At 39.2% G+C, this 26,950-nt stretch overlaps 1 protein-coding gene and 1 long non-coding RNA gene across 10 annotated transcripts in view; one reads left to right on the forward strand and one right to left on the reverse strand.

Moving 5' to 3' along the window:
* LOC138113529 (uncharacterized) overlaps positions 1 to 10,501 on the forward strand; it is a 114,408-nt gene extending 103,907 nt beyond the window's left edge. For 4 of the 6 annotated variants that reach the window (XR_011152205.1, XR_011152207.1, XR_011152208.1 and 1 more), the window contains 5 exons: positions 2,577 to 2,791; positions 3,900 to 4,018; positions 7,957 to 8,118; positions 8,626 to 8,796; positions 8,895 to 10,501. This is a non-coding gene — a long non-coding RNA (uncharacterized lncRNA). Of the gene's footprint in view, positions 1 to 10; positions 73 to 2,576; positions 2,792 to 3,899; positions 4,019 to 7,956; positions 8,119 to 8,625; positions 8,797 to 8,894 lie in introns of all 6 variants that reach the window. The other 2 variants (XR_011152206.1, XR_011152210.1) reach the window with 2 other exon arrangements.
* Positions 10,502 to 10,592: 91 nt separating this feature from the next.
* Positions 10,593 to 26,950, reverse strand: part of CALCRL (calcitonin receptor like receptor) — a 63,939-nt gene continuing 47,581 nt past the window's right edge. For 3 of the 4 annotated variants that reach the window (XM_069021920.1, XM_069021921.1, XM_069021923.1), the window contains exons 10-13: positions 26,839 to 26,905; positions 21,100 to 21,318; positions 20,682 to 20,723; positions 10,593 to 14,750 (exon numbers count right to left, since the gene is read on the reverse strand). In XM_069021920.1, coding sequence (XP_068878021.1) covers positions 14,529 to 14,750; positions 20,682 to 20,723; positions 21,100 to 21,318; positions 26,839 to 26,905 — 550 coding nt within the window. In that variant the 3' untranslated portion in view covers positions 10,593 to 14,528. Of the gene's footprint in view, positions 14,751 to 18,834; positions 20,558 to 20,681; positions 20,724 to 21,099; positions 21,319 to 26,838; positions 26,906 to 26,950 lie in introns of those variants that run through there. The other variant, XM_069021922.1, reaches the window with a different exon arrangement.

Consider the following 26,950-nt stretch of genomic DNA (forward strand, 5'->3'; position numbering starts at 1 on the left):
TGCATTACAGGCAACAGAAGTATCATTCCCAAGAGAAAATCTAGCTTTGGAGAAAACTTCAGATGTGTACGGGTAATTTTTTTTGCTGGTTTTTACTGTATTTCACACACATAAATTCACAAAAAATAACTACCCATACTTTGGGTTGGAAAAGACAGTATCAAATTTAGCTGTATTTTCATTTTGGTAGACAAGACATCATCACTCTGCTTTAACTGTTATGCATGGCTTCAACATGCAACTACCTTACCTAAGCTCACCATATGTATTGTGGGAGTTGCAAAGAACTTATTTTTTTTTAATATCAACTTATAGTAGAGGGACCCTCTAGTGGTTTTTGTGGCTAAGAATACATAACCTCTCCAATGTGCTTTTCTTGTGTGCTCAGCAATGGGCCAGCAAGATCTGTTAAGTAGCCATGCTGCAGGTAACATGAAGAAAGCTGTAGGCAGAGCCTGGAACTCTGGTGTCCACAGCTGGACATTTATCATTCTGGGGAGAAATACAGAGAAATGAGAATGGGCACTTAGCTATAGGAGAGAAAAATTCATCCAAAGGGCTGTGTTGTACGAATGGACTCAAAGTAATAAAATAAGTAAGAAAAGGAACATTTTCACTTCTTTAAAAATGTGATTTGAAAGATGCTGTCAGGTATCTTTCCAACAGTTGGTGTATTTCTGTACCAACTTAAAGAAACAGGCAGAATACAAACTCGTGTTTTGGACTCTCTCTTGCAGCAGGCTATGATTTGCCAACTTCTCAGCGCTTCAGATACATGCCATGTTCAGCACCATGAGAGAGTAGGGATTTGTTTAGGAACCTAAAAGAGGAAACAGATCATCACAGAGGCTCAGGGCAACATTGGAAAGAAACAGGAATGTCAGTCCGTAGCTAAAGGATAATGTAATCGATGATACTGAACATGAGGATCTGGGGACGAGGTGAGCACACAGATTTCTAAGTGGGTCACAGTGAGTGTCCTGCTGCCTCAGCTGCCGGTGTGTATGGATTCCCTTGAAAGGATGCCCTGATGGAGATGGTTCTGGCTAACAGAGCCACATGAATCAGCAATCTGCCACTGCTGCTCTGCAAGGGATGAGAGCTGGGCCGAGCTCCTGGTGACTAGGCTGAGTGGTTATGTTACTGGGACAACAGGGGTAAACTTCAGCTGTGTGGAGACCTTTCCAAGAAGAATGCTGGCACAGTCCATCTGTGAGCAAAACTGGACTCGTGCAGCTTGTGCATCACAGACACGAACAAATCTTAGTGCTGTTGTGATCAGATGAAGAAAAATATTTGTAATCTAATTGGGTTGGGCTGGGAAAAAGAAAGTCTGGAGTCATGGACAGGCCTCATTGTTTGAAACTGTCTGAAAAGAAAAAAAATTCCATTGCAAAAATGATCTTGGCAAATTCCTCTCATTTCCAAGAGTAGACAGATGAGTGTTTTAGATATAAAGCATGATTCACAAATTGAATATAAACCTGGAATGTTTTAAGGATTTGAATGTTCTGGCTAAAAGGACAAAGCCTAAAGCATCTCTTTGCTTTGAGTGACATAAGAAACGATGAAAAAACCCTACAGCTTTCTTATTTTGTCCCAAATATGAATCCTATATTCATGAATTTTTATAAAATCTAGGATTATTGTTCAAGGTAAGAAGATCCAAAATAATATTAAATGTACTAAGGCAGTGTGCTGTTATCTCTTGAAGGGTATTTAAACTGAGAGAGGACAGGTTTAGAATAGATATTAGGAAGAAATTCTTTACCATGTGAGTGGTGAGGCACAGGAAGAAGTTACCCAGAGAAGCTGTGGCTGCCCCATCCCTGTGGGCAGTGACAGGATCTACTGAGGCACAACTCTTCAGATTTGATTCAACACTGCTGTTCCAGGTTGCTCATAAAGCTTAAATAGTGTGTGTTTGAAGGGAGTTCAGAAAACAGCTCCAGGCAGAGCCTTTGGAAGCTGGCTCTGGGAGCTGAAGAAGGCAGCTGGTAGGAAGTAGGAGTTTGTGTTTAGAGCAGATCTGGGTGCTAGATAGGACTGTGTTGTTTATGAGATAGACCTACAATGCAAGGCAGAGATTTAAAAACTGGGATTTGCACCAGCAGTTGGTGACGAGAATAGATTTAATCTACTGTGTTTGAAGTGATGTTGTATGCTGACAAAAGGAAAATGTTAGGGAAAAATAAACCCAAGGTATATTGGTCTTAGTGACAAAAGACCAGAGAGAAAAGAATATGACAAATTTTAGCATTTCAGGGTTTTGCTTTTCATATTCCATATTTTTGATATGTAAAGTACTTTGATTTTGTATTATATCATATCCTCTTAAAAATAATGAAAATTTTTCTGGCAAAATAAATTTTTTTAATGAATAACTTCAAGTTGTTCTAAAAGTAAACAATTTTTTCCTTCACTATTTCCTCAATATTTGGAAACTACAGTAAATAACTTAATAAAAAGAAGTAGTTGATTGATTTCTTAGAGGAGAGTTTAGTTACTGTATTTCTTCTGGCGTGGTGGAAATGGAGTTTTGTCTGTAACATTTGTTTTATTGCCATTCAATTTAGAACCTGCTCTTCCATGTACTAACAAACCACCTCTGATGGAGACCCCACAGCAAAGGAACCAAGAACAGCAATTCCATATCCTGTCCCATATGAAGGGCGTGATTTCCACCAAAGAGTGCAGGGCTGGCATATTTCTGTCAGACTTCTTATACATTTCTCTCATTTGGATGTAGTGTGGCAAACAAGAAAGGTTTATATGCCAGAAGCTTGCACAGGTAAGGTAGTCTGGCACATCCCTTTTGATTTGACTTCTTAGAGCTTTTGGCTGATTGGAAGCTTGTTGGTCAACACATTCAGCTGCTGTTACAGCAAATCGTGCTGAATGAGGCAACCTGAATCAAGAAAGGAATGGGTGTGTTTCTTTGTCTCCAAGTAGGCTCCTCTGGGGTGAGGATTCTGAGGTCAGATATGCTGAAGTATATTGAGTACACAAGAGTTACATGGGACTCAGGCCAAACTTGCAGGGGAATTGGAGGAGTTTCCAGCCTTCTTTAATGCTCTTGCAAGCACTGGTTGCAATATCTGTGATTTTGTGCATTTGTAAAATACACAGTCACCCACACACAGATTTTGAGTGACACAGTTCCTGAAGGCTTATAAATATAAGCTTTCTGTAGCAGGTTTGGTTTTTTTTTCTTTTCAGTCTTTCAACTAGCCCAGATATCTTTACTTTTCTTTGCCTAGAAAAATTATATTTGTGACTCTTTGCTGAATGGTGGGCCATACCAGACATGGAGTCACGTGGCAACTGGACAAAACCAGTAATTTTTAGCACAAAATCATTAAACAAGGACCTAATACTAGAAGATGCTGATTTAGAGATTTAAAATATGCCCAGGACTGCTGGAGAGCTTTGTTTTACTTCCCCATTTACTACTGATGGGACAACTGTGCTTGGACATCTGCCAGATTAGATATTCCAGAAAAAACACTTCACGGTTTAAAATATTTTCTTCCAACATAAATAAAGCAATTTAAGTAAAAAAATCTACAGTCCTGTTTTTATTCTGGAGGAACAGTGTTCACAATGTTCTGGAATAGCTAGTCTGGAATAGCTGTTGTGGTAAACTGCCTGTTTATGAAGGGAGCACTTGCTGATGGGTACCGCAACAGATTTTAAAAAAAAGAACAAACCCAAAACACTAAAAATTATATTAGCTGTTGAAAAGAGCATCTTGGCTCTTAGAACAGAGCCAAGATAGACTTGAAGGAGGCAAGATAGCTAAATAAACTAAATATTTAAATAATAGAAGATCAGAATATGTTTGATCCTGTTCAAATTCACAGGAGAGCTGAAGGTCTCAAGGAGCTTTTCTCTTGCAGATGTTCCCATATGGCTTACAGGAAAGAAGAGAATAACCCAGTGTCAGCTAAAGAAGGATCCCTGAACAAGTTTACTTCCAGGGTGGCTGGGTGGTCAGAGACCTTCACTGAACTGACAGGTGAAAATGGCTCTTGTCATGACTATTTTTGTCTGAGAGTTCAGGCCCTGCCCACAGCTCTCTGGAGCTCTGGCAGGGCAGGTGCACCTCTGCAAGGCTGGGTAGGTCTGGGCTCACAGCTCCTCGGAAGTGCAGCCTTCAGAGGCACTCGGGCTCATCTGCAGATGAATTAACTTTGAGCCGCAAAGCAGAGTGCAATGATTTTAATGACACATAGCTGGAGAGGCTAAAATATTGTAATTTCCTACCACATGACCATGCTGAGTATTTACAGATGAGGAAGGGAGCTTGCAAAAATATAGTGACAAGTTCAAAGAAAATGGGGAGAAGCAAAATTTTTTTTGCTGAATTGTGCTTTCTGTCATCACTAAAATGGGAACATGCTGCTCTCACCATGTATGTGTTAGTGAGGGGATCGCATGTTCTCAATTTTTAAACAGTTATTTACACTTCACATGAGGAAAAGTCTGTTGGGCCTTTCTCTGCATTCAAAAGAACATACTGGATCATATTTCACATATCTTTAGTATCTCCCTTGAGCTGCATTGTTTGAAAAATGGAGTATGAAAATGATGATAGAGAAATACCTGCCACCATCCTCCTTTAAACTGAAACATCTCTCTTATGCAAGGAAGTGTAATCTTGGACCTGTAACTATCAAGCCAATGCCTTACCTGCACTGGTCAAAATCACACTGGGTCTAGAAAAGGAGATTCACTACAGTACCCAGGTGATGATTGCAATGAGGCAGCACTGACAAAAACCCTCTAATCTTAGCAAGAAGAAAATCCATTTTTACCAGGTACCCCTCTGTTCTTTCCTGTTGTGCCCTGAAGTCAGATGTACATATAGTGGTTTCAGTACATCACATGTGTCAGTTTATCATGGGCCTGAAAACATAACCCAAAAGGGCAGGAAAAGGTAATAATTTCAGTGTCAGTTTTCTGAAGGCACCATTAACTTGATTTTTTCTTTGTATATTTTAATGAACTTCAGAGCATATTCTCTCCCTTTGTGATAACTCACATTTTCCAGTAGATGCCAATTATTTGTGACTTGAAGAGAATCGCGATTCTCTAAGTGTACCTTGCTAAACACACAGCCTGTCCATCAGAATGCACAGCTACCTTACCCTTGATTAGAGGACACACCCTTATCACCAGTTTTAAAACCTGATGTTTTTCCTGCCTTGTAACTGGTAATGCACTTTTAGAGGCTGCTTCAAAGAAGTGCTGTAAAAGAAATGTGTAGGACTTATAAAGATGGCACAGAGCCCATATAGGAGAGTTAGAATGAGCACAGAGTCAGCTGGTCAAATGCAAAATGAGTTGAAATCTGTGGTTTCATAGTGGTTGTTAAGAAGTTGGTGAATGGAACATGCCAAAAAGGTGTTCCGTGGGCAGACTGCATAGAAGCTGCTGGTTTGGGAACATGATAATGCTAGTTTAAGGATTAGGTGGAAGCAAGCAGGGAAAACTTGCTTCTTTAGTTTTATTTATTTAATGGTGCATAACCAACTGTATTTAATCCAAACCCAAGCTAATGCTCAACAGTTTAGGTAGTTACAATTCAGAAGGAACCATTACTAGGCTAATCATTCTATATGTTGTTGCTTTCAGATGCAACCAAGGGAGACGTTATAAAAAAGAAAGTATTTTCAACCTTTAAAAAAGTCATGCTCACTTCAAGATTGTTAGGATGGCCTGGACATCTTACCCAAACTGCTTCACTTAAGCCTATGGGAACTTTCCCATCTAGTCTAGACAAAGGAGACAGTATTTAATTCTGCAGTAAATACCTTGGACAGTAAATATTGCTTTAACAGAAATAGGAATGATTTCTTTGTCTTGGCACTCACTGTTGGGAACTGGGCTGGGTGGCTCAGGAATTCATCACGTAGAATCACTGTAGATACGGCCAGATGATATTATGCTGTGCATAAAAGAGGGGAAATTAAGGAGGGGAAAGGTAAAAGAGATGTGTGAAGTTGCTACCCCTTCCTTTCTGCTAAGCATATGGGCTGTGCCCACTGATGCTACTGGAGGAAGCCCCAGGCCCCCTCTTTATTTTTCCTCTCATCAGCATGTCTGTGTCTGGAAAATCAGTGGGGAATGTCTGCAAATAGATAGATATGCAATTTCTCTTTATTCTGAAGTAAAATTATTTTGCAAGGACAGAAGAGAGACTGTTTTTGGAATTCTTGAACCTTTTTTGTTCTTTGTTTGTTTGGGGGGTTTGGGTTTTTTTGGTTTGTTTTTGGTTTTGTTTGTTCTTTGTGTGAGGGTTTTTTTTTTGGTTGTTAGGTTTTTTTGGTTTTTTTTTTGGTATGCTCTGTAAACTTTGCATATTAATATTGTCTTTTGTCATCATCTCAGAATATTCTGAGCTGGAAGGGACCCACAAGGACCATTGGTCCAACTCCAAAGGGAATGGTCTATCCAGCGATTGAACCCATGACCTTGGTGTTGTTTGCTCACAGAGTGCTCCTGCTGTCTCTGTATGTTTAGTAATTCTATCCTTTATTTATTTTATCCTTCTGCTGCATTAGGAATAGGATGGATTCTTAGATTTGTCTGGCTTTCAATTTGCAGCCACCACTGCATGCAGGAACTGATGGGGATTCCTGCTCCTGTCAGTTGTTTCCATAGCACTAAAAGCATAAACAAGGAGTGATTGAGGAGAAGATCAGAGATTCCACAGCTCAGCAAGGAGAATCCAGCCAGAAAACAGTTCTGTGCATTCTTCCTTGCAGGAAGGAGCAGTGCTGGTTATTCCCCAGTGCCAGAACAACTTTGCCTAGGAAATAGGTGAGGTAAAGACTCTGAGGCTGCACTTCCTTCATCCCTGTGCCATGAAACTCAGGGAGTGCTGGTGACTGCCCTCCTGTGCTGCTCCTGTGCTCCTGGCACAGCTGGGAAAAGATGCTAGGCTGGAGCAGTATTACCTCCTGTTTCCAAGACCTTTGGAGATAGGTGGGGGAAAGGAAAGCATCTTGCAGAACATAGATAACTGCTGGGGCCTGGCCTTTGGTGAATACTAAAAAATGAGAAGCAGATTCTATTTGAAATAATAAAAAATCATGCCAGTGCTGGTGAAATTCTGAGATCTGAGGTGGTGGGACAGACAATAAGGTGTAAAACTCAATATTTTCCTGAAACTTAAATAAAAAGTGTATTTTACCACTTTAAGTGCTTGTATTTCTAAAAACCACCCAGTTTAAATGGCTTAAAAGATAAAAAATCTTTTTCCATTACATAATGAAAACATAATTATAAGTAGTGCTGTTGTTGTCTGCAACAAAAACACATTTACAGAGTTTTGCTACTAGCATGTTTCTGTTTTTGCTTTCAATATTTTCATTTTTTCTGTGAAAGCTTCCTGATTCAACCTTCTTCTCTAAGAATTTTTTACACATGAGTTACAGATCATTCTAATTAGCTTTTTAATTACAGCTAGAGAAGGCTATTTAGAGCACTCCTGACTGTTATAAGTGAGTCCATGTGAGGAAAAATAAGAGGTGATTAGCTTTATATGAAAAATAGCTACTGTGGTCTTCCACTAACAAAAGGAAAGGGAAGCAATTTCTATACCTCATAACAAATACAGACTTTGACTGGAAAGGATTGTTTGACTCAGAGTCCATACCTTGAAATTACCTGAAATTTAACTAGTTTTACCACAGGTATTTGCTATGAAGATTTTGAAGGCATTGATATTCTAACTTTCCAAATTCTTGTAGCAACTCCATTGCAACATCTGGATAAAGAGCATCACAGTTATGTTAAATGGAGATGCTTTTTGTAAGAGAGTTGGGAATATGAAAAACAAGGCAGTGTCACTGCACTGTGCTGTAACCCCTGGAATAGTAAGAGAAATTCAGGAATTCTCAAGTCATCTCAGACTGAGATCTCTTGCTGTGAATTTGGTTCTTGTTGCAGATTCTGAAGTGTCCCTGATGGCTGAATGCCTGAAGAATCTGGAAGGAAACCCTGGGATAAGGAAACCCTTACTGTCATCATCTGCCCAAAATGTGACAGAAGGAGCCAGTGCTTGAGGACATCTCCTGGAGTCCATTTGGCATCACAGGATAGGAGGTCCTTGTGAGTAACAGAAACAGGTCGGGTATGGACACTATCCTGTGGAATATAAGCCTGCAGATCCCTCCAGGAAACCCAGCCAAATGCACTTTGGAGCGCTCTATTAAATGCACGTATTTGGCTCCTGTTCAAGGTTAGCTAAGGAAAATGTGATTAAGTGTTTGTGTTCCTAGCTCTTCTCTGATGTTTCAGGCCTACAGCTTAAGGGACAAAGTCATCATAATTTCTCTAAGTCTATAAATATGTGGTTTGAGAGGCAGCAATACTCTCATTTGAAAACTTTTTATAGCACATTTAAAAAATAAATAGGCACAGAACAGTTTCTTCTACTTTTTGTCCCCTTTGCTCTAATTCCATCATATCCAGCAATGTTTCTTTTATTATCATGTTTATTGTGTTAACTCTCTGATAAGCTATTTCTGTTTAGTACCATATACTTTTTGTAGCATCTAAATATTGTTGTTCCCTACTAATTCAGTATTTTATTTTCTTAAATATTTATATGCAAAGCTATTGGACATACAGTGGACTGTCACAATATGGAGCAGCTGTCTATAGACTTCACTGTGTCAAAGACACACCCAGTTTGACAGTGATCCATGTTCAATGCATGGAGGACCATTGGAAGAACTTTCTCTGCTACAGGCAAACATTCGGCACCTTTCATTTGCAAATATCAAGGTAAGGAACTAAGCAAATACATGAATACTTGTATTCAAGCCTATTTTTAGCTTTGATAATTTGTGCATGGTTTATGACTATATATTATGTATGTACAGCTTTGGGATTCATTGCTGAACTCTGCCCCAAACACTGGCCATGGGCCCACTGGCTCCAAACCAGTTCTCTACATAGAAGGGTATGCTCCTGGCTCCTTCACAGTGAAGAACTCTGTTTGGATTGCCTGCATCCACCATTAAAACTTGGGTTCACCAGACAGCACCAGGGACCCCAGCACCTCTGGTCACTTTCTCCTTTGTGGCAATTTTTTGTTCGATACCAATTGTGAAATATGAATTTCCAGGAAATCTTGTTCATCTTAAATCAGGAATTAACAATAGTGTGTAAGAACTTTTTCAGAAAACAGACTTTGATATGTTTTCAATTTGTATTTTGTTAAATTCACATAAAACAATGTATTAAGTTTCATATGAGTTAGCAATGATCATATGATGTTTCTCCTTTGTAAGAGTTTTCATTTAGAGTGGTCAATCTTGTTGAGGGGAAGAAAACTTTGAAGTAGTCATAAGAAGCAGTAATTGAAAATATCTTTAAAATTTAGGGGGCAGTGATAAAACTGAGTTTAATCTAAAAAGAATCTCATATGTTTGCCTCAAATGAAGCTTGAACTCCATGTGGATGAATCTGAATTGTTCATTTAGGCAGTATGGTTTAAAAGCTGCTAGAGAGATGCAGCTGTAGGTGATTGATAGATAATTGTAATTATAAACAGGTCTGTCACCTCTGTAGTCACTCATTTTGGAATGGATTTGGTCTAGTTCAAAATGAATTTTGCATTTTCTTCCCCCATAGATGTTTAGAGCCAGATCATTATCAAAAGCTAAAACTTTGGTTTAGAACTTTAACTTTTCAAAGGTGACTTCCATTACAAGAATGTGCAAGATGCACTGTTAGAGTAATTGGAATATTTTCAAAGGCAGTAATCTTTTTATCTTGCAGAGAGTGGAATGGGATTCTGTGTCAATATTGATGGAATATTGGTAAATTTGTTTCAATCATTGTGAGGTTCCTTGTGCTATAAGAACAGTTCCTCTTTCAAAACTACGTAGAAAGTGTAAGGATCACGGTTTACTCTTATCTGAGGATGTTAGGATGCTGTGTTTCATTTTGCTGTTTAATTGCCTTTGGGCACATACACTGCATTGGAAAATGCTACTGTAGATATCATTTGTGCCCCTCTTCTACTGCTGGGCGTGAGTTACAATAAAATGTAAGCGGCAACTTTTGGATTTGGGGGATTGGATTTACTTCTTCTCTATAGTTACTTGTGTAACAGTATAGAACGATTGTTAAATATAACAGTTTTAACTCTGTACATACAGAGAATCAGTAAGTGGGAGTATTAGCAGGTATTGGTAGAGAACTGAAGGAACAGACAAAACTTAGTGTGAATAGAGTCTGTAACAATTTCCACTGCCTGACACTTGGTCCTAGGAACTAAAGATCAAAAAAACTACCTGGAAGTAAAGGCTTGTGCTTAAGAGTCAGGAAGAGGCAGGAGATAGGTCACTTTTTAGATGGATATTAGCACACTTTAGCTATGGGTAACAGGCAGACAGTAGTATTAACATCCAGCATTGAAGATCCTCTGATGTGGTTAAATATTGCTTGGGTTTTTTATTCGAGCTCAGGTTTGCTTATCTACCTCCACCTTGACTGATGGAATGAAGATGATAGATATGCTTGATTTAGTCTCTGCTGTTAGTTCCTGATGAAACAGACATTTTGGCTTAACATAAGTATTAATAACTTTTTATTAAAAGCAGGATTCAGAAGACAAGAAATAGGAATATGAAACTTTTGAGTAAATAATTTTTTGTCCAGTCATCTTATATTGTCTGTACAAACTTCCTCCAGAACTTCAGCACTCTAGTATTAAATATAATTATTGAAAAACACTTAAAATCAGGATAATTGTTAGTAACTCTATGTAATTACTTTCTCCCTGGGTTAATATTTAACTAACACAGAGTTAAGACATCTGTGAAAGCCTAGTTTAGATCAGCTTTGTTGTATTACAGCACAAGAGAGATGAATAAATGGAGTAACATTTTATTGATCAGAAACAATACTTCTCTCAGCAATTAAAATGCATGATTCATATAAACAAGGTGAAAATAAAGAACAACCAAAAAAATAACTTCACATTTTTTCCATTTGTTCTTAGTGTAAGCAATAAATACAATGCCATAGCTTCCATTAATCTTATTTACATTGTACAATATGTGGATGTTGCCTGATTGCCAGCCCAAATATTTCTTGACATCAAAAGGAGTACATTTTACAGCATTTCTACAGCCAAATACTCTTGTAGATCACCACCATGAAAAACTGCATAACATAAATGCCAAGGTTAAACACCCAACTGAGGGACCCTGCAATGCAGCCACTTATTAATTGAAGACAGTAGCATTAAAAATAGACATTTTCTTTCATTGAATCATAACATGCTGGTGTTACAGATAACAAATATAAGAAAACTATTGCTGTAGCCCCTTTAGATTGATACAATAAATCCTCACTAAATAAAAAAAAAATTAAGAAACAGCAAATAATAACAGGTAATAAACAAATAATGATCTGCATGTTCAAAGGAATCTCACAGCCCCACCAAAAGAGAGTTTAATTCCATCCCAGAGAATACAGATATGGACTACAACATTCTGTAAAGTAGAAGAGAGCCATGAGAAATTAGCATAAGGATTTGATTTTAACTTATGGTGACAGAAAAACATTTCAAGCAGCAGACCCTGCTCTTAGCTATGTAGGAACTGAAAAAAGGTGAGGTAGGAAGACAAAATAAGGATTTGGTATTTTCCAATGCAAATTAGAAATCAGATTATCTAACTTCAGCAGGAGAGGGGAAATACAGCTCTGCTATACCATGTGACCCTTCACAGCCACAAAGATTTTCTTGCACATCCAGCTGGATATGTTTATTTCCAAAGTGAAGATGGGGGGAAGTCTGTGTGTGTGTGCCTAGAAGCAAGCTGTGATTGTCCACCTAGAAGAAGGATAATTTCTGTTTAAAAACAATTTTCCCTCCTAAATTACCATTACAAGTTTCTCTAATGGAGGACAGAGAGCAATTAGAAATATGTATTAAATGACAAAATCTATAGTCTGTTAAATTTGAACTGCCTCTCTGAGAAGGAAACTTAATTAAAGTCTAAACCAACATCTCTGTGTTAATTACAACAACAGCCCACCAGGTACCATGAAATAATAGTCTAATAATATGCCATAAAGGACTTACAGCACTCTAAAATGGACAGACACCTGTCTGGGCTTTGAGTCTCAGTGGTACCTGTAGATTCTGCAAAGGGAACTCAAGACAGATTTATAGCAGCTGATGATCTGGTCCCACAAATGTAAAGCTGCTGCAGCAGAGCAGGGATTTTCTGCACCACTGATATTTTCAGAACATTGCACAAATTTTAAGTAACACTATACAGATCAGCAAGCAGAGCTGTAAGCAACCTCTAGTCATGTTGTAACAGACATTGTTTCTGTCATTCTTACAATTTAAGAGACTGTGACAGCTGATTGCCAGATCTCACACTATACACAATCCAAGAGATTCTTCAAATCATTCCAATCAACTGACCAGACAGCATTGCAGAAGAAGAGAAATCTTTATTTGTGCATCCTAGCTGAGATTCTATATTGTGAAACTAAATCATTAATAAAAGACCTTCTATGTTCAAACTCCAGACATAAGAACTGTAAAAAACTATAGAAAGGTTCAAGTGGCATGAACTTGCCACATCCTCCTAATGGTTTTTTTTTTTCTAAATACAAAGCATTTAAAGCCTTTTGAAGTCACAAAGTAATAAACACCATGACAACAAATTACCTAGACACTAATGAAGCTTAGAGAAAAGCTACTGACAAAAATGTTTACATGTCAAAGTCAAGGTGTTTTGTACACAATAATTCTGTACGCAAAATTATTTAAAACTGAAGTGGTCTCAGAAAGAACTGTCTTCCAGTTTTTTTGACTTGCCTACATGCACCAGCCCTATGTTCATTAGCAAAACAGTCTGTGAGTTCCAGCATCTACTTTTTCTTCTACTTTAATTTTGTTTTTTCCCCACTTCAAGTAGACTTATCTGCAAATGAAAGGTATAAAAATTTTTCTTACATTTGTAATTTTCAGTGAACTCACCTCGTTTCATGCCCTCATTCTTGAGCATTTTTGTCATTTCACTTAGCAAAACTACTATTTCTTTAAAGGGTAAAGATTTAACAAAAACATAAATTTCTATAAGGACACATTTTCTCAAGACCTTCCTGACAACCTCCTAGTTTTCAGTGTGACCTTTATGCACCAGCAGAACCAAAGAAACAACATATAAAGTACTGATCTTAGCAAACTAATTGAGACAGAGATTCAGAATCAACCAATCCAAAATAATATTGAAATTCTCAATCCATAAAGTTTTGAACCTTTATAATAAAAAGTTTATACTGGATTTTCCAAATAATGAGAATTACTAACATTAGTTTGCTTGATTAGTCCGAGTCTCACACACTGGCTTTAAAGGTAGCAGATCATGTGCACTGTGTTCAGTCTTGCATGCTTATCTCAAACACCAAAACCAGCCACAAAATTAACCAAAACTTTGCCCCAAGAATAGGAATAAGTTATCAAGCATATGGCCAGGGAAATACTTAAAAGTAAAATCAGAACAATGCTACAAAAAATTCTGTACATGATCTCCAGTTGAGTAAAGTCCTTAAGCACACAGTGAAGTTCCACCAGCTGCAGGTACTACGAGTGTCTGGAGGAACTTACAGTGACTCAGGTTGCTCCTTTTCTCTCTGGCAGTGAGGCCTCATCAATCTTGACTTTGTTAAATCCAGAAGAAACTTCCATACACTTCAGGAGAAGGAGACGCTTCTGAAAATCCTGAAATAGCTTAAATAAAATTGCTGAAATCTTGGTGCAAGGTATTACATTGCAGATTAGAAGTACATCAAGACTCATGCTGGAAGTGGCAACACTGTGCTTGATGTAAAAGAGTGGGGGCAAAAAAAAAAAAACCACTGGCCAAACCAAAGCATCAATCTCTTTAACCAAAACAGCAGTATCTGTCTTTGAATCTGTTATCTCAGACTACCTGTCAGGCTTTTTTGACAGCCAAACAAATGCTGAACCAAAAAAAGAACCTGGAAAACTTCTTGTTATTATTGCACCTACTTAAACCATTTTGCTTTGTTCTATTTTAGGTTGAATTAAGACAACAGAGTATGGTATTTACACTCTAAAATTCTATAGGCAAATGAAGTGGCTTCAACACAGCACACTGTTATACAAACTTTCAAGAAAATAAGAAATCCTTCATTGATTCCCTTTGTACAAAAATTTGCCAACTTTGTCTACACAGTAGAAACTGAAGAGGCAAAGTTTGTATCCTTATATAAATGCACATATATATAGATATATATGTACAGCTGTCCATACTGTATAGATACAGAGAAACACAAACATATCTATATATGCATGTATGTGCATATATATACACACACACACACGTATGAGAAACGTGTTGGTTTAGTTTGCATCATTCAGGAGAATAACATATCCCAAGTCAGGTAACATCTTCTGGCCACGAAGTCACTGAATCAGCTGTGGATTCCTGTGGGCACAGGCCAGCTTGGGCAGCCCATCAGCCATAGAGCTTCTCAGTCTTTAGCACCATGCTGTCCATGTCATGGTAGCCCTTGCCGTTCAGGTGCTCGCTGGTGCAGTCGTGGCTGTAGCCGTAGCCCTGCACGTCGCTGATGGTGGACACGGTGTAGGAGGCTGTGCGCATGGCGTCTGAGTGGCTGAAGCTGTGCTCAAACTGGATCTTGTACTGGTTCCAGTGCCTTCGCAGAACAGCCTGCACCTGTGCCCCGAGACAAAACAAACGCACATAAACACTGGGGGACAGCTCAGGGGACTTTGTTCTTTGATGCGTGAAGGACACAGTAAAGGTGTCTCAGCAAATTAGGCAGTAAGGCTCCAAAATTCTGGACAAGGAGGGTACCTACATACATGCCATTTAGTCCTTGAGATGTTCTGAATTATTCACAACTTAGGTAAGCATTATTTTTCAGCAAATTTGGTGTGAAGTAACAGCATTTCACAATTGTAGCATACTAGCTGCCTGGAAAAAGCTCAGGTTACAGGAGGAACAGCAGCCACACAATTTTGTGCTTCCTCCACTGTGAACTGCAGTCCAGTGTAGATAGATCAGAAATAGAGGTGAAAAAGGTAATTTCTGTTCATCCTTATTTTCAGAAGGCCACATCCTCAGCAGCTGTGAATTCATTTACTCTCAACAAACCATAATTTACATTTGCTATGATTTTGGCACAAGCCAGTCTTTCCTGATTTCTGACCATACCTTAAGCAAATGACTAGCAGGACAATTTCCTGAACACCACATTTCTACCAGAGTTAAAAATAAAGCTGATAAAATAGCTGAAGGCCCTGTTGGTTTACATGTCTGCACCAAAAGGATGTGATGTTTGTCATGGCCTTCCTCTCCTCCAATATGGTTAAACACCTGTGCACATCGGAGTGATGAAGTGTCACATTCATGAAATTCACATGGAATTAAGTCTTTCAGGGGAGAGGCCAAGTGGGGAATGCTAAGAATGGTAATAACTCCTGTTGTTGCTTTTTCCAGACATTTTCCTATCTTAAAAAAACTGCCCACAGATCATGAATATTTAATTTCCTTTTCAGCCAAACTTTGTGCAGAAAGCACTCCTGCATTGACTAACCAGTGAACAGTGACTGCCCCAAGTTAACTGTTTATATTGTGGGTAACTATTTTTAGGATTTTCCATGTCTTCAGGGTTTCTTTTATGTTTGCTTTACATTTCCCTCACACAATGGCTCCTTTTGTCTAATTTTACTCTGGCTTTAATCATGAAAAATAAAAATAAATACAAGAAAAGGGATGTAGTTTTTAGACTTCCGGCAGTCTGGTATCAGAAACTTCTGTTTAAAGGAGAACTTCATATTTCTCAAATCTTTAACAAGGAAATATCAGAGAGTATGGAAAGAAGTATCAACCAATTAACATAAGAAATTAGCATTTAAGAGCAAAGGAAGTGCTCTCTTACTGTTCATAAAAACTTTCTAATCTACTCTAAACATCTAAACACAAATCTTCAAACTCTGAGAAATCAAATACCTTAATACTTTTGAGTTTCAGCTCTTATTGCTTTTCATATCAAAATTCTGAATTTTGTCAGAGTCTAAAGGCAGAGTTCTTGTTTCAGCATGGGAAGGTTTTGATTAATTAATATATGCATTGCATAGAACCTTAGAATAGAACCAATACAGAACCTTAAATCTTCACACAGGTTGGAATCCATCTCCTGTAACCTATCATAAAGCCAAGACAAGAAGCATATTCAAAATTCCAGCTTTTCCAAGAGGAAAGCTTGGAATTTAGTTTGGAATCAATCAATCTGTGTTCATCACTAAGCTATGATCTATTTGTTCTCCTTTCACAGTCAGTTACTTCAATAAGCTCAGAGTTCGAACATAGACACACATGCAAAAAATTACACATTGAGCAATTTTCACTTTAGACAAGACAGGCTGGAGGTGGGGAAAATGTAAGCAACTGGAGCTAAATGACTTAGCAAGGTCAAAGAAGTCTCTTGGCAGAGCTGGGAGATAAACTAGGCTTGCCAAATTGCACATAGCCTTACGCACTCCAGGCCTCTCCCACACTTCTCCTAGTTCCTTCAGTAACAATTGTTCATCTTATTTTCACTTTTTAATAACATTTGTTAACCAGTCCTAAAGGATACACAAAGGATTCCATAGGTCCTGAGAGCCACAAGCATCCCTGCAAGACAAGTGCCTCGGGGCTACTGCCAGGGAAAAGAAGCCCAGCTGCTCCATGCCAGGGACAGAGAGCTATAAAAATTGTTTCCTGTACAGGCAAACAGCTCTATGGCTGCTCTTGTAGGGTGTTATCTCCTTTCATCTATTATGACTTTCAGTCTTCTCTAACCTTCCAATCATTTATAGAAGAAAATGGGAAAAATCAATTACACTCTTTAACAATATATGTGTCTACCCACAAAGTGAGAGTAGAATGTTTATCACTTTCTCCTCAGCTTTGACCAGTGGCATGGAGCATAAATTCAGCTCAGGAGGGGCGGAACTTTGTGACTTTGTTACAAGAAAGAATATTAAGGAAAGCATTTAATGAAAAATATTGAAGTAACAGAATTATATTTCTCAGTCATTAACAGAGATGCTGGTTCCAGCTGGAAGAGTCTTTCTTTCTCACCTTATAACTTAATAATGGCTGGATTTGATGAGTTTGCAGGAAGGACTCTTTCCAGCCCTTTAACATTAGTAGCTTGATGTTGAATATCGGACAGATTAAACAGCTCAGTAACCAACTAGGAGAAAAAAAAACCCAAACCAAACACAACACAGCCTCATCTATCCCATCTATTATTAAACAGACTGTATAACCTTGCAAACCTGAGACTCTGATCTTCATGGCAACATTTCTGTAGAGCAGCGAAATGAAAGAAAAAAGCAAACAAAGCGCACAAGGCTTACACAGATCACATAGGTCATTATAACACCCGCTATTAAAAGTTCAACAGGAATCTTCCTAGTGATTTCTCAGAGAGCTGGGACAAGCTTCTCCTCTGACCACAGCCTGTATCACCCCAAAAGCCACATCAGGCCATCTGAAGCTGGAAAATGCGATGAATTAAGAGCATCTTACTCTGTGGGATGCTGGCCCACAAGCAGAATGTGAGTGTCCTTGGGGAAACCCTGCCACAGAAGATCCAAGCTGAAGGGCTTGCACATACAGCCTGTCTGGAAGAGGTTTGTGACAAACAGCTGCAGTGCCTGTTAGAACTGGATTTGACAGGCCATCCCTGGCTGCTCTGCTCAGCAAGCTGGAGATAGATGTTCCTTGGCTAAAGTCAGCAGGACATACCAGCTATTTTTCTTATATTTCTTAATTTATTTTCAGTGAAGTTTTATCCTAGCAGGTCACTTTTGTTCACTTTTTGGCCAGAAATGTCTGCTTGAACAGATTTGGCTCCTGATATTTAGTGCAGAATACACTAAAATGTACAGTAACAGTTGGGAGTGGCTAAGACTTAGAAAGAAATTAATGCTTTTAGCATTTTTTAATTGCTAATACCCTACTGGGAGTCTTTGCCCCACTGTCACTCCAGATGTCAATTCCAACGTCAGCATCACCTTTAAACCACAGACTCAGTGCAGCCAAGTGCTGCCACCAGTCCCTGGTGCTGCTCCTTCTGTAGTCTCTCAGGAGGTGTTGATGTGAAGGGGATGAGAAGCAGCCCCTGTGCAGCCCAGCTGAGCTGCAGGCTCTGTGCAGGCACGGGTGTGACAGCAGGGGAACACATGAATGCCTGCATCCCCACGTGCTGGGCCAGAATCTTTTAGGAGCCAAAGAAACACATTTCTTCTGTGCTGACATTTTTCCCTACCTACATTGCCCCCTGGATTTCCTTACTGGTACAGTTGTTTATAAAGCACTAAGTCACTTCTTGAACAAGGTATACTGAAAATAATTTAAAAAAAGCAAATACTGGTCATTGAAGCACTGAACCCAAAAGTGGTTTAAAAAGCATAAATTTCCATTCTCTAGAGAGCAAATACAGACACGTATGTTTAATTAAGTCTAGGTCTATGGTCTAAAAATTGAATTCCTAAATTAATAAATGTTAAAATGCCTAAGTCCACCTTCCAACATTATTCTGCCAGTAGATATTCAAGCAGTGATTCACTTATTAGCATTTGTAGGAGTTGTGGAAGAGCTCATCTTTTACCACTGATTAGCCCATGGTGAATTTAGGGGATGACTCAGGTTTGGTTTTTCTTACACAGCAGAAGAGGATATGTTAAAAAATATGAGTTTGTAACAATGAAATATTAACAGATGTAGGAATATATTTAAAAATTAATCTTAATTTAAAATTAAAAACAGCCTTGGAAGAGGCACAAGATTGAAGATGGAACTGAGCAGTGGACAATGTTGTTTCATAAAAAACTGCAGAAATTTCAAGGTTTTCCACCCCTCCTCCCTCATTTTCCACTTGAGCAGAACAAACTTTGATTTTTTCCCAAATACCTGTTTTTAGAAGGCCTTCTGAACTGTACTATGGCATTCTGAAGGCATTCTGAGCATTCTGCTCTGTAGAAGGGAAAGAGTGTATGAAATGTCAATGCAGAGTGTGGGCAAGTGATTACATCCAATGCAGAACACTTAATGATGTTCAGCTTTGAAGCAAATGTACGAGCAGGGACTTGAACATACATCCCCTTCATGGAAAATTCAGTTCAAGGCCCCTGTCCCAGGCCCACTGACCTCTGAGAAAGCCTATTTTCATCTCTTTGCTCCTTGGCAAAAAATCAGTGAGACTTTTACATTTGGGTGGGGGGACACACAACAAAGACACAAAACCCTTCAAAGCCCATGGTAGTTTCATTGCAATTTTTTCAGCTTTGGACTTGGGAAGAGAAGGAAGGACAATCTATGAATCAATTCTAGCATTAGCCAAATATTTACCTGTAGGTAAAAATTACTGTCCAGTAACACTCCAGAAACACACTGACACAATTTTATAACATCTGATAACCAACCCTAAGAGTTCAGTCTTATGAAAACATCTGGTTACTCCCACATTTCTGCTGACAGCTTATAATGTAACCATACTAAAGGTAGAACAAATGAACAAACAGATTTGTAGGAATAAGTATAGCATTGTAACTGTTCCTCTGCCAAAAGTGGTGGAAAATTACCAGTTAGTTCTTCAGTGGGGGTAGTTATGTTTGTTTTGGGGTTGCTGAGATTTTTTTTGCAAGGAAAAGCAACATTAACAACTTTATATATATTTTTTCAGCCTTCCTACTACTTTGATCTCTGACACCAAGCCTCTGGAAGTGTACTGTCTACAGCCCTGGGCAAGAGTTTCTATATGAAAGTCACTCTATGCACACCAGGGACCTTGATCTATCCAAGATAACAGCAAAGCTTGTTAGCTTCAACAGGATCAATACCATCTATTACTGAAACCTGGCACAATCCTCTAATGTTAGAATAAGGTTTGTCCTTGGAATTGGCTGATCATGGCATCTTACACAAGCACTTCTAACCAGCACAAGCTCCTGACCCGAGCGCACCAAGCTGTTAAGGTCTGACTGTTGGAATGGTACTTTTCACTTGTGCTAACACTTTTCCAAACCTCAGCCTAAAATTTTCCCAGAGACCGTCATAAAACAATTCCAGACTCACAGAATAATTTTGGTTGGAAGGGACCTTACAGACCATCTAATTCCAGCCCCTTGCCATGGGGTACAGCCATACCCCAGCCCAGCAACATGTCTGCAGTGTGCCTTGTTCCTGCTACAGAAGGACCAAATGATGATTCTCCAGGATAACATCCTCTAAAGCTTCCAACACAGACAAATAAACCTTCTTGGTTTGCAGTTGAACTGCACTTCAGTGTTATGTATTTATTGGGATTTTATAACAAAGTGACAACTGTCTTCAATTTCTTATATAATCAAGACAAATGTAGGTTGCTTAGCACCCAAGAATCAGTCTTAACACAATTAATGGTGCCATGAATGATGGCACAGTCCTTTCCAAGCTCTGCTCTTGGCATCCTGATGCTCTGTTTTCTTTTTTTGATTTAGACAAATTTAGACATAAAATCAAAAAAAAGGTAAAAATTACCACCTCCTTAATTGCTGAAACAAAAACATAGAAAAATTATTATAAACGTAGTAAAAATTGTTACTCTACCTCGCCATTAAAGAAACAGAAAATTGTAGCCACCAGTAGACCCTGTAAAATAAAAATAAAGATTCTGCTTTAATTCATGTGCATATGGGCTATTTCAGGTGAGATAATTAAAGGTTTCTGATAAAATTCAGATGTAGATAGCAGAGAAAATGCAGGACAAATATAAGCATGATGAATTATTTCTAAAAATGGATCACTGAAACTATGGGGCCAGCTTTCTGCCATGTTGTTTCTTTCCTTTGAAAATCTGAAGGCAATTAAATGAAAATTCAGCATAGTGAGAAAGTCAAAGCCTTGTATAAGACTACTGGAGGAAGATCTTTAAAAATTGAAATAACACAATCATTTCTCTTTTATTTGATTGCCATGCCAACTGCTCTGTAGCTCAGGTGAGCAAGGCCTGCCTGCTGCTTCCCACCTGGTAATGCATGAGGATGTGCATCACGTAGTCATACACCTCCTCAGCGATCCGGCCCTCTGGTCGCCATGGGAACAGCACAAACTCGATGCCAAGGAGTGGGACAAGAATCAGGGTGGCTCTCACTGCTTTCATGTACAGGTTGGATTCAGCCTTGTGGGTGTCTTTCAGCTTGGTTATGAGAACACGAACGATATTCAGCAGGAAGAACAGGTTCACCTGTTGGAAAAGGAAATGACACTGAGAAGGAGGTCTGAAAAATAATCCCACATGCTGATTTGTGAGACCGAAAACCAGACAACAGAAACTTACACTGCTTGGCTAGCATTGTGATTGTAAAAGAAATATCAATTAAACCTCTTTGAAAACACCTTTAAGTAACTGAGATCTGGCTCTAACTTCCAGTATCCACATCCACTCCTCAAACTCTCTTAACACGTGTGCATCCAGGTACCTGCCAGTGGTAACAACCCACTTTCTCTCTGCTGTCAGTAACAGTGCATTGGTGAAGGATTGGTTCTTCTCAGATTGGTCAAGAGAGAGGATGATGCTTTTCCCTCCTTGTATTTAAATATGGTTCTTCAAAAAGCTACTTTTTATTTTTCAAACATGGATTTGGTAAATTTATAGAGAAAAAAAAATCAGAATAAAAAAAGACAGGCAAAATACTGCTACAAGGAACTGTATATTCCTCTAGATAAACACTGGATTTGGCATTCTCACAGTCGCCAATTGTTGGATCTTTTATTCTTTCAGCAGAGCTGCCAATGGGGCAAGCACTGAAGTGATGCTCTATGTCATTCCCTTACACTACTGAATTTGATTATTTCCATAGTTACTAAGGCTTTTCTTGTTAGGAACGGTCTGTCTCTGCTCCTTCAGTTTGACCAGAAAAAAAATCCCAAACTGTCATTGTGAGCAAGCACAAAACTGATACAGAAATATGAGGATGGATATACACACACACATATCCCCCACAGCCCAAGGATGAGTAACCAGAGCAAAAGCTACCTTAGGGATGATCCCATCCCACCTGTGTCTCCTGTGCAGCCCCTGGTGGAAGCTGCAGGTAGATGAGCTCCTGAGCGCACAGCCAGTCCATCCCCTTATCCAAGGGCACAGAGACAGGACAGAGGTGCTCTGGGGACCCACTACGGAAGGGAGAGACACAGGGTCTGCTCCTATCTCATCTTCCAGAGGATTTTCTGCCCTTGCCAACAACTAGAGACAAAAGAGGGGGTGGGGGAAGAAGCTGGAAGAGAGACAGACAACTCCCTTCTAAAACACCTCGGAATTCCTGGTGTAGGAGGAGGCTCTGTCTTGCTGTAGGACAAGTGCAAGCAGGGAAGGCATTTCAGAGCACGTCTGTCACGATGCCTCCACAGCCCTGGCAGAATTCTTTCTGTCAGTTCAGGCTTTCAGAATAAATAGCTGTGTGCTATTATAGCAACATGGCCCTTGACAGATACGGGATATTATTTATATTCTGCTTACATGCTATTTAAATCATTCTAACAGGAAGTTGTTTTACATAGGAAACTACTGCATGAATTTCTCCTGGAAGCCTCCAGATACCTTTAAGCTTTGTTTAAACAGCCAAGGTCCTCTGGTTCTTTCTCAAGGGATTTATTTAGATTTTATGTAGCCCACAATCCCCATCCAACTTCCTATAGTACATGTAGACAATGAGTCCTTCCTCCATTTCTAAATTTAATCCTTCTCAAATCTACTTGTTCAACATTAGCATGTCTCAAACATTGAGTTTTCTGCCCTCTCATGTTTTGGTAGCATGGCCAATTCCTATAACACTGTTCTTAAGCACTAACTGAAGATGAAAGTTGCAGCAGCCAGGCATAAATAGCAGCACCCAATGAGCTGGATTTTTTACAACATGCATGGAATTTTTCTATTTGTTTCACTTACCCACCAAAACCAAAATGCACAAAATTAAGCATGCGAAGAGTTTGCAAATAGCTAAAAGGGCAAACAGAAAGCTGGAGGAGACAAAGCAAAGGGCACAGTTGAGTAGAACAGGATGAATGCCAGTAGAAGTATGTAGCACCAATTTTTGATGAATATATCTTCTGTCAGAAAATAAGAGCGAGATCAGGATGAACTGAATTTTTAATTAAAGTGAAGAAAACAAGTCCTGGTTTTAAGCAAGGTGCTGAGTAGATTTTTACATTTAAGCAAAAGTAGGGCAGTGGAACTCCTCGCATGCACTTTATCATCAAATTGACTGTGATGGTTTGGAAAAGCCCAAAGGAGCTCTGTTGTGCTATCTGCACTATGAACAGAGAGTGAAATAGCAACAGCCCCACAGTGACCTGAAAATTGAACAGGGCAACTGAGCAAAAATGGAAACAAAGGCAGAGAAGGCAATCCAAGACAAAAAAAAATGTGTTGGTGCCTATACTGGAAACTCAGGAGCATTTAGGTTCTGGCTTGAAAGTGTCAGTGAACTGAAGCCGAGTTTCTAAGTCAATGGGTGCTGCAGTTTTTAAATTAAACTCTCCTCATGTCCCTGATATTTCTACTTTTCTCCATGCTGAGTTTGTACTAAGCACTATAGTAATCCTTGTACTTTTAAATTCTCTTTCAGTTCTTCCTTAGGATGATATAAACAGACCATTCTCACTCAAAGCACTCAGATATTATTCTTAGATACAAGTTGGTAGCCATTGCTTGGCTTTTAATGCAGTTGTGCAGCTCTGTATCTTCTGCTTGGGCACAACATGGGTGTGTGCTCATTAAGACAGGTCTTATAGCTGGCCTGAGGACATCCCCAAGGCCAGGCATAGGAGTGCTGAGCATTCAACTTCTAAACTCCTAAGCCTGGCACTGAGGCCAGCTTAAAGTCATTAAATACAAGGACATGAAAGACAAAGCTGGGAGCACCTGAAGTTCCTTCTAGCACACCTTCACTCGGAACTTGCATCTGTACCAGTCTGTCAGACTATGACACCAATACATAACATTATTACAGGGAGAAAGGAACATCCCTGTAACATTACTGATATAAACAATGGCATAATTAAATAATTCAGTGGCACCCATACAAGCAAAACCACAAGAGCACTGGCACATCTGAAGTCTACACAGAAATCACTACTGCTTTCACTAACATGAAATCCAATTCCTTTACCTTCTCCCCTCAATTTTGATCAATATTTGTCTAGCATGAAAACCAACATCACCCTCTACTGTCTCGTTCCCACTCTTACTTAATTGTGATTGCTTAGGCAGACAGTTGTAATTTAATGGTCAGTCGAAGACAATTCCAATCAAAGTGCAACCTATGTCTGCTCCTGTTTCTTTGGCAGGGATCTGACCACAGTTATGTAACAACAGGGACCATAAAAGCAGCGTTGTTGTTAACTTCTTGTAATTGTAGGATTTTCAGTGATGTACAAGAGTTAAATTTCCATTGGCTTCTGCCAATTCTCCCTGGCACCCACTTGACAGTCCCCCTTCGTGTTCTTTGAGATCTGCTCCTGCAAATAGAAACAGTGTCTTCCCCCTCATTATCTAATTTGCAGTTTAATATTGTTGCTTAAATGTCTACTAAAGCAGGTCATGCTTAGTAAAGTGTGGAAATTGTATCTGGCAAGCAAGCTGCTTAAGCAAATGAGGGTTCTGTTCACAAAGCCTAAACACATGCATTTAATCGAACATCTTTAGCCCTGCCTTGTCTTTTCTGAATTGAAATACTACATTTTTTGGTTCCAGGAAGGAAAGCAACTCCTTTAAAGTACTTTCACATCACAGGCAAGATGTGCAGTTTAATCTGTTATTCCTGCATGATTTTCAAATAAATTTACTGATTGTACTGAGGCAAGAAAAATACAAGAGAAACACCTTCAGCTGGCTTATCAAAAATATAGGAATATCAAAGATGAACAAAGTTGCAAATTGCAAAGACTCTGCCCAAACCAACCCCACAGAGATGATTATTATGCCTCCAGTAAAATCAAAGAACATTCTGAGTGTTGCCTTGAATAGAAACAAGACTTGATCATTTGGAACGGCTCCAGTGCATTTGAATCCCACAGGAGTCTGGCCACTTGCAGTGTGATTTTGTGGAGGCCACTGCTTAGAAGGAGAAAATGACCTTACATCCTAAAATGAGGTCACTTCATGGAAGATAGTACAGTCTTATAGCTTTTGCACAAATTTTTACAATGCTATTTAAAGCAAATTCTAATATGAATTATCATTCAGCTTTGAAAAGCTTTACTTAAAGTGATAGATCTGTGAAGAGACCCCCGAACAATGGAAGTAACAACCCACAAAAAACCCCCTCTATACCATTCTGTCAAAACAGGGGTTTAATCTTCTGTGTAAAGCAGAGAAAATAAAAATTGAAAGGATTTAGAATTGGGTTTAACTTTACAGATTAGAGCACAGCAGATCCTTACATGAACAGATACAGCAGACCTGACTGACAGGACGGGAGATTACCAGTAATAATTCACACCCCAAGGATCACAGCTCTCAATAATTTCATGGGCATTGCTCTGGCTGCCCACACAGAGGGGCTCAGGTGCCTCATGGTATCATCACAGTCTTCAGAATTTAAGTTCACTAGTTAATTTCACTGTGAATGAAAAAGGAGTCACAAGAATCCCAGGATTTATACAATGGTCTTCTGAGAGAATTCTCTATGCATGGAATGCCCTCCACAGGTATTAACAAGTTAACAGAAAAAGAAACTCTTGCAAGATCAGGAACCAAAATTATTTCCATGAAGTTACTTAAGGTTTTCATTCTTAATCAACTGCCTTGTGTGAACTGAAAGGCCAGAAGAAAAGTCAGCAGACATGGACCCAGCAGTTTGGCCAGATCAGCTCAAAGTTTCTGTTACAATAAAACAAATAACTGTCATATGCAGTCAGGGGTTAATCATATATAGAATGCCTCTATGCTAATTATGTAGATAATTGTTTAAGTAGACACCTATTTCTATTTAGCAACAATCTACTGACTGAATTTCATAGGTTAAATCCAGTCCCAGTGCAACTGACATACCACATTGATTTTTATGCAGTAATGTCTAGAATTTCATTTAGCAGTGAACACTGAATAGAGCTGGCATTACTTTGGGGTGTCAGACAGAACACTGTGCTCATGAGAACTCCAGAAACAGAGGAGCTGCAACACCCCAGTGGCCAAAGCAGACAGTGCTAAATTAGTATCAGAACAGGAGCAATCACAGGTACTGGCAGAACCATTTGCACTGGTTCTATCCCAAGGGCTTGCTCTAGTTTCTTTCCATCCCATATTCCCACCCACAGTCAGTCCTGGCATCCAAATCCCCTCTCCCTGCACCTCAGAAAGTCTGGTGGCTGTTTGGCCACAGCACAGTGACACAATGCGGCTTCTAGCATGGTACACCTGGCAATTAGTCTGGGCATGAGAGGCATTCTCGGCTAAAGGAAGGATTTGAAATTCCCCTCCAGTACTCCAGGTAAGGTTTAGCCCTTCCTTGTCACCAGCATTTTAATGGAGTGATAATCAACATTGCAAACCCTGAGTTTCTCAAAGGAGCAGAGGCAGAAATCCTTAATAAGGCCAAAGCTTCTTGTACCTGCTGTGTCTGAGGCACCTGCTGGGTTAAGCAGCAGACTCACAAGTAACAGTGACCTCCAAATCTTAGCTTAAGGCTCTTACCTCTATAAGTCCATCAAGAGCAGCCAGAAAACAAATAAGAAAACAAAATATTATCTGAAAAATGTTTACCAGGAGAGCAGCACAAATAGGGCCATGGATGATGTAAAGCAGATGAGTATCAGAGCTGATCCAACAGCTAGAGAAAACAAATAGGAAAAGGTAAAAACAAGGCATTTATTAG

The sequence above is a fragment of the Aphelocoma coerulescens genome, chromosome 7 (genome assembly GCF_041296385.1).
Source record: "Aphelocoma coerulescens isolate FSJ_1873_10779 chromosome 7, UR_Acoe_1.0, whole genome shotgun sequence".
In the NCBI taxonomy this organism is placed as follows: domain Eukaryota; kingdom Metazoa; phylum Chordata; class Aves; order Passeriformes; family Corvidae; genus Aphelocoma; species Aphelocoma coerulescens.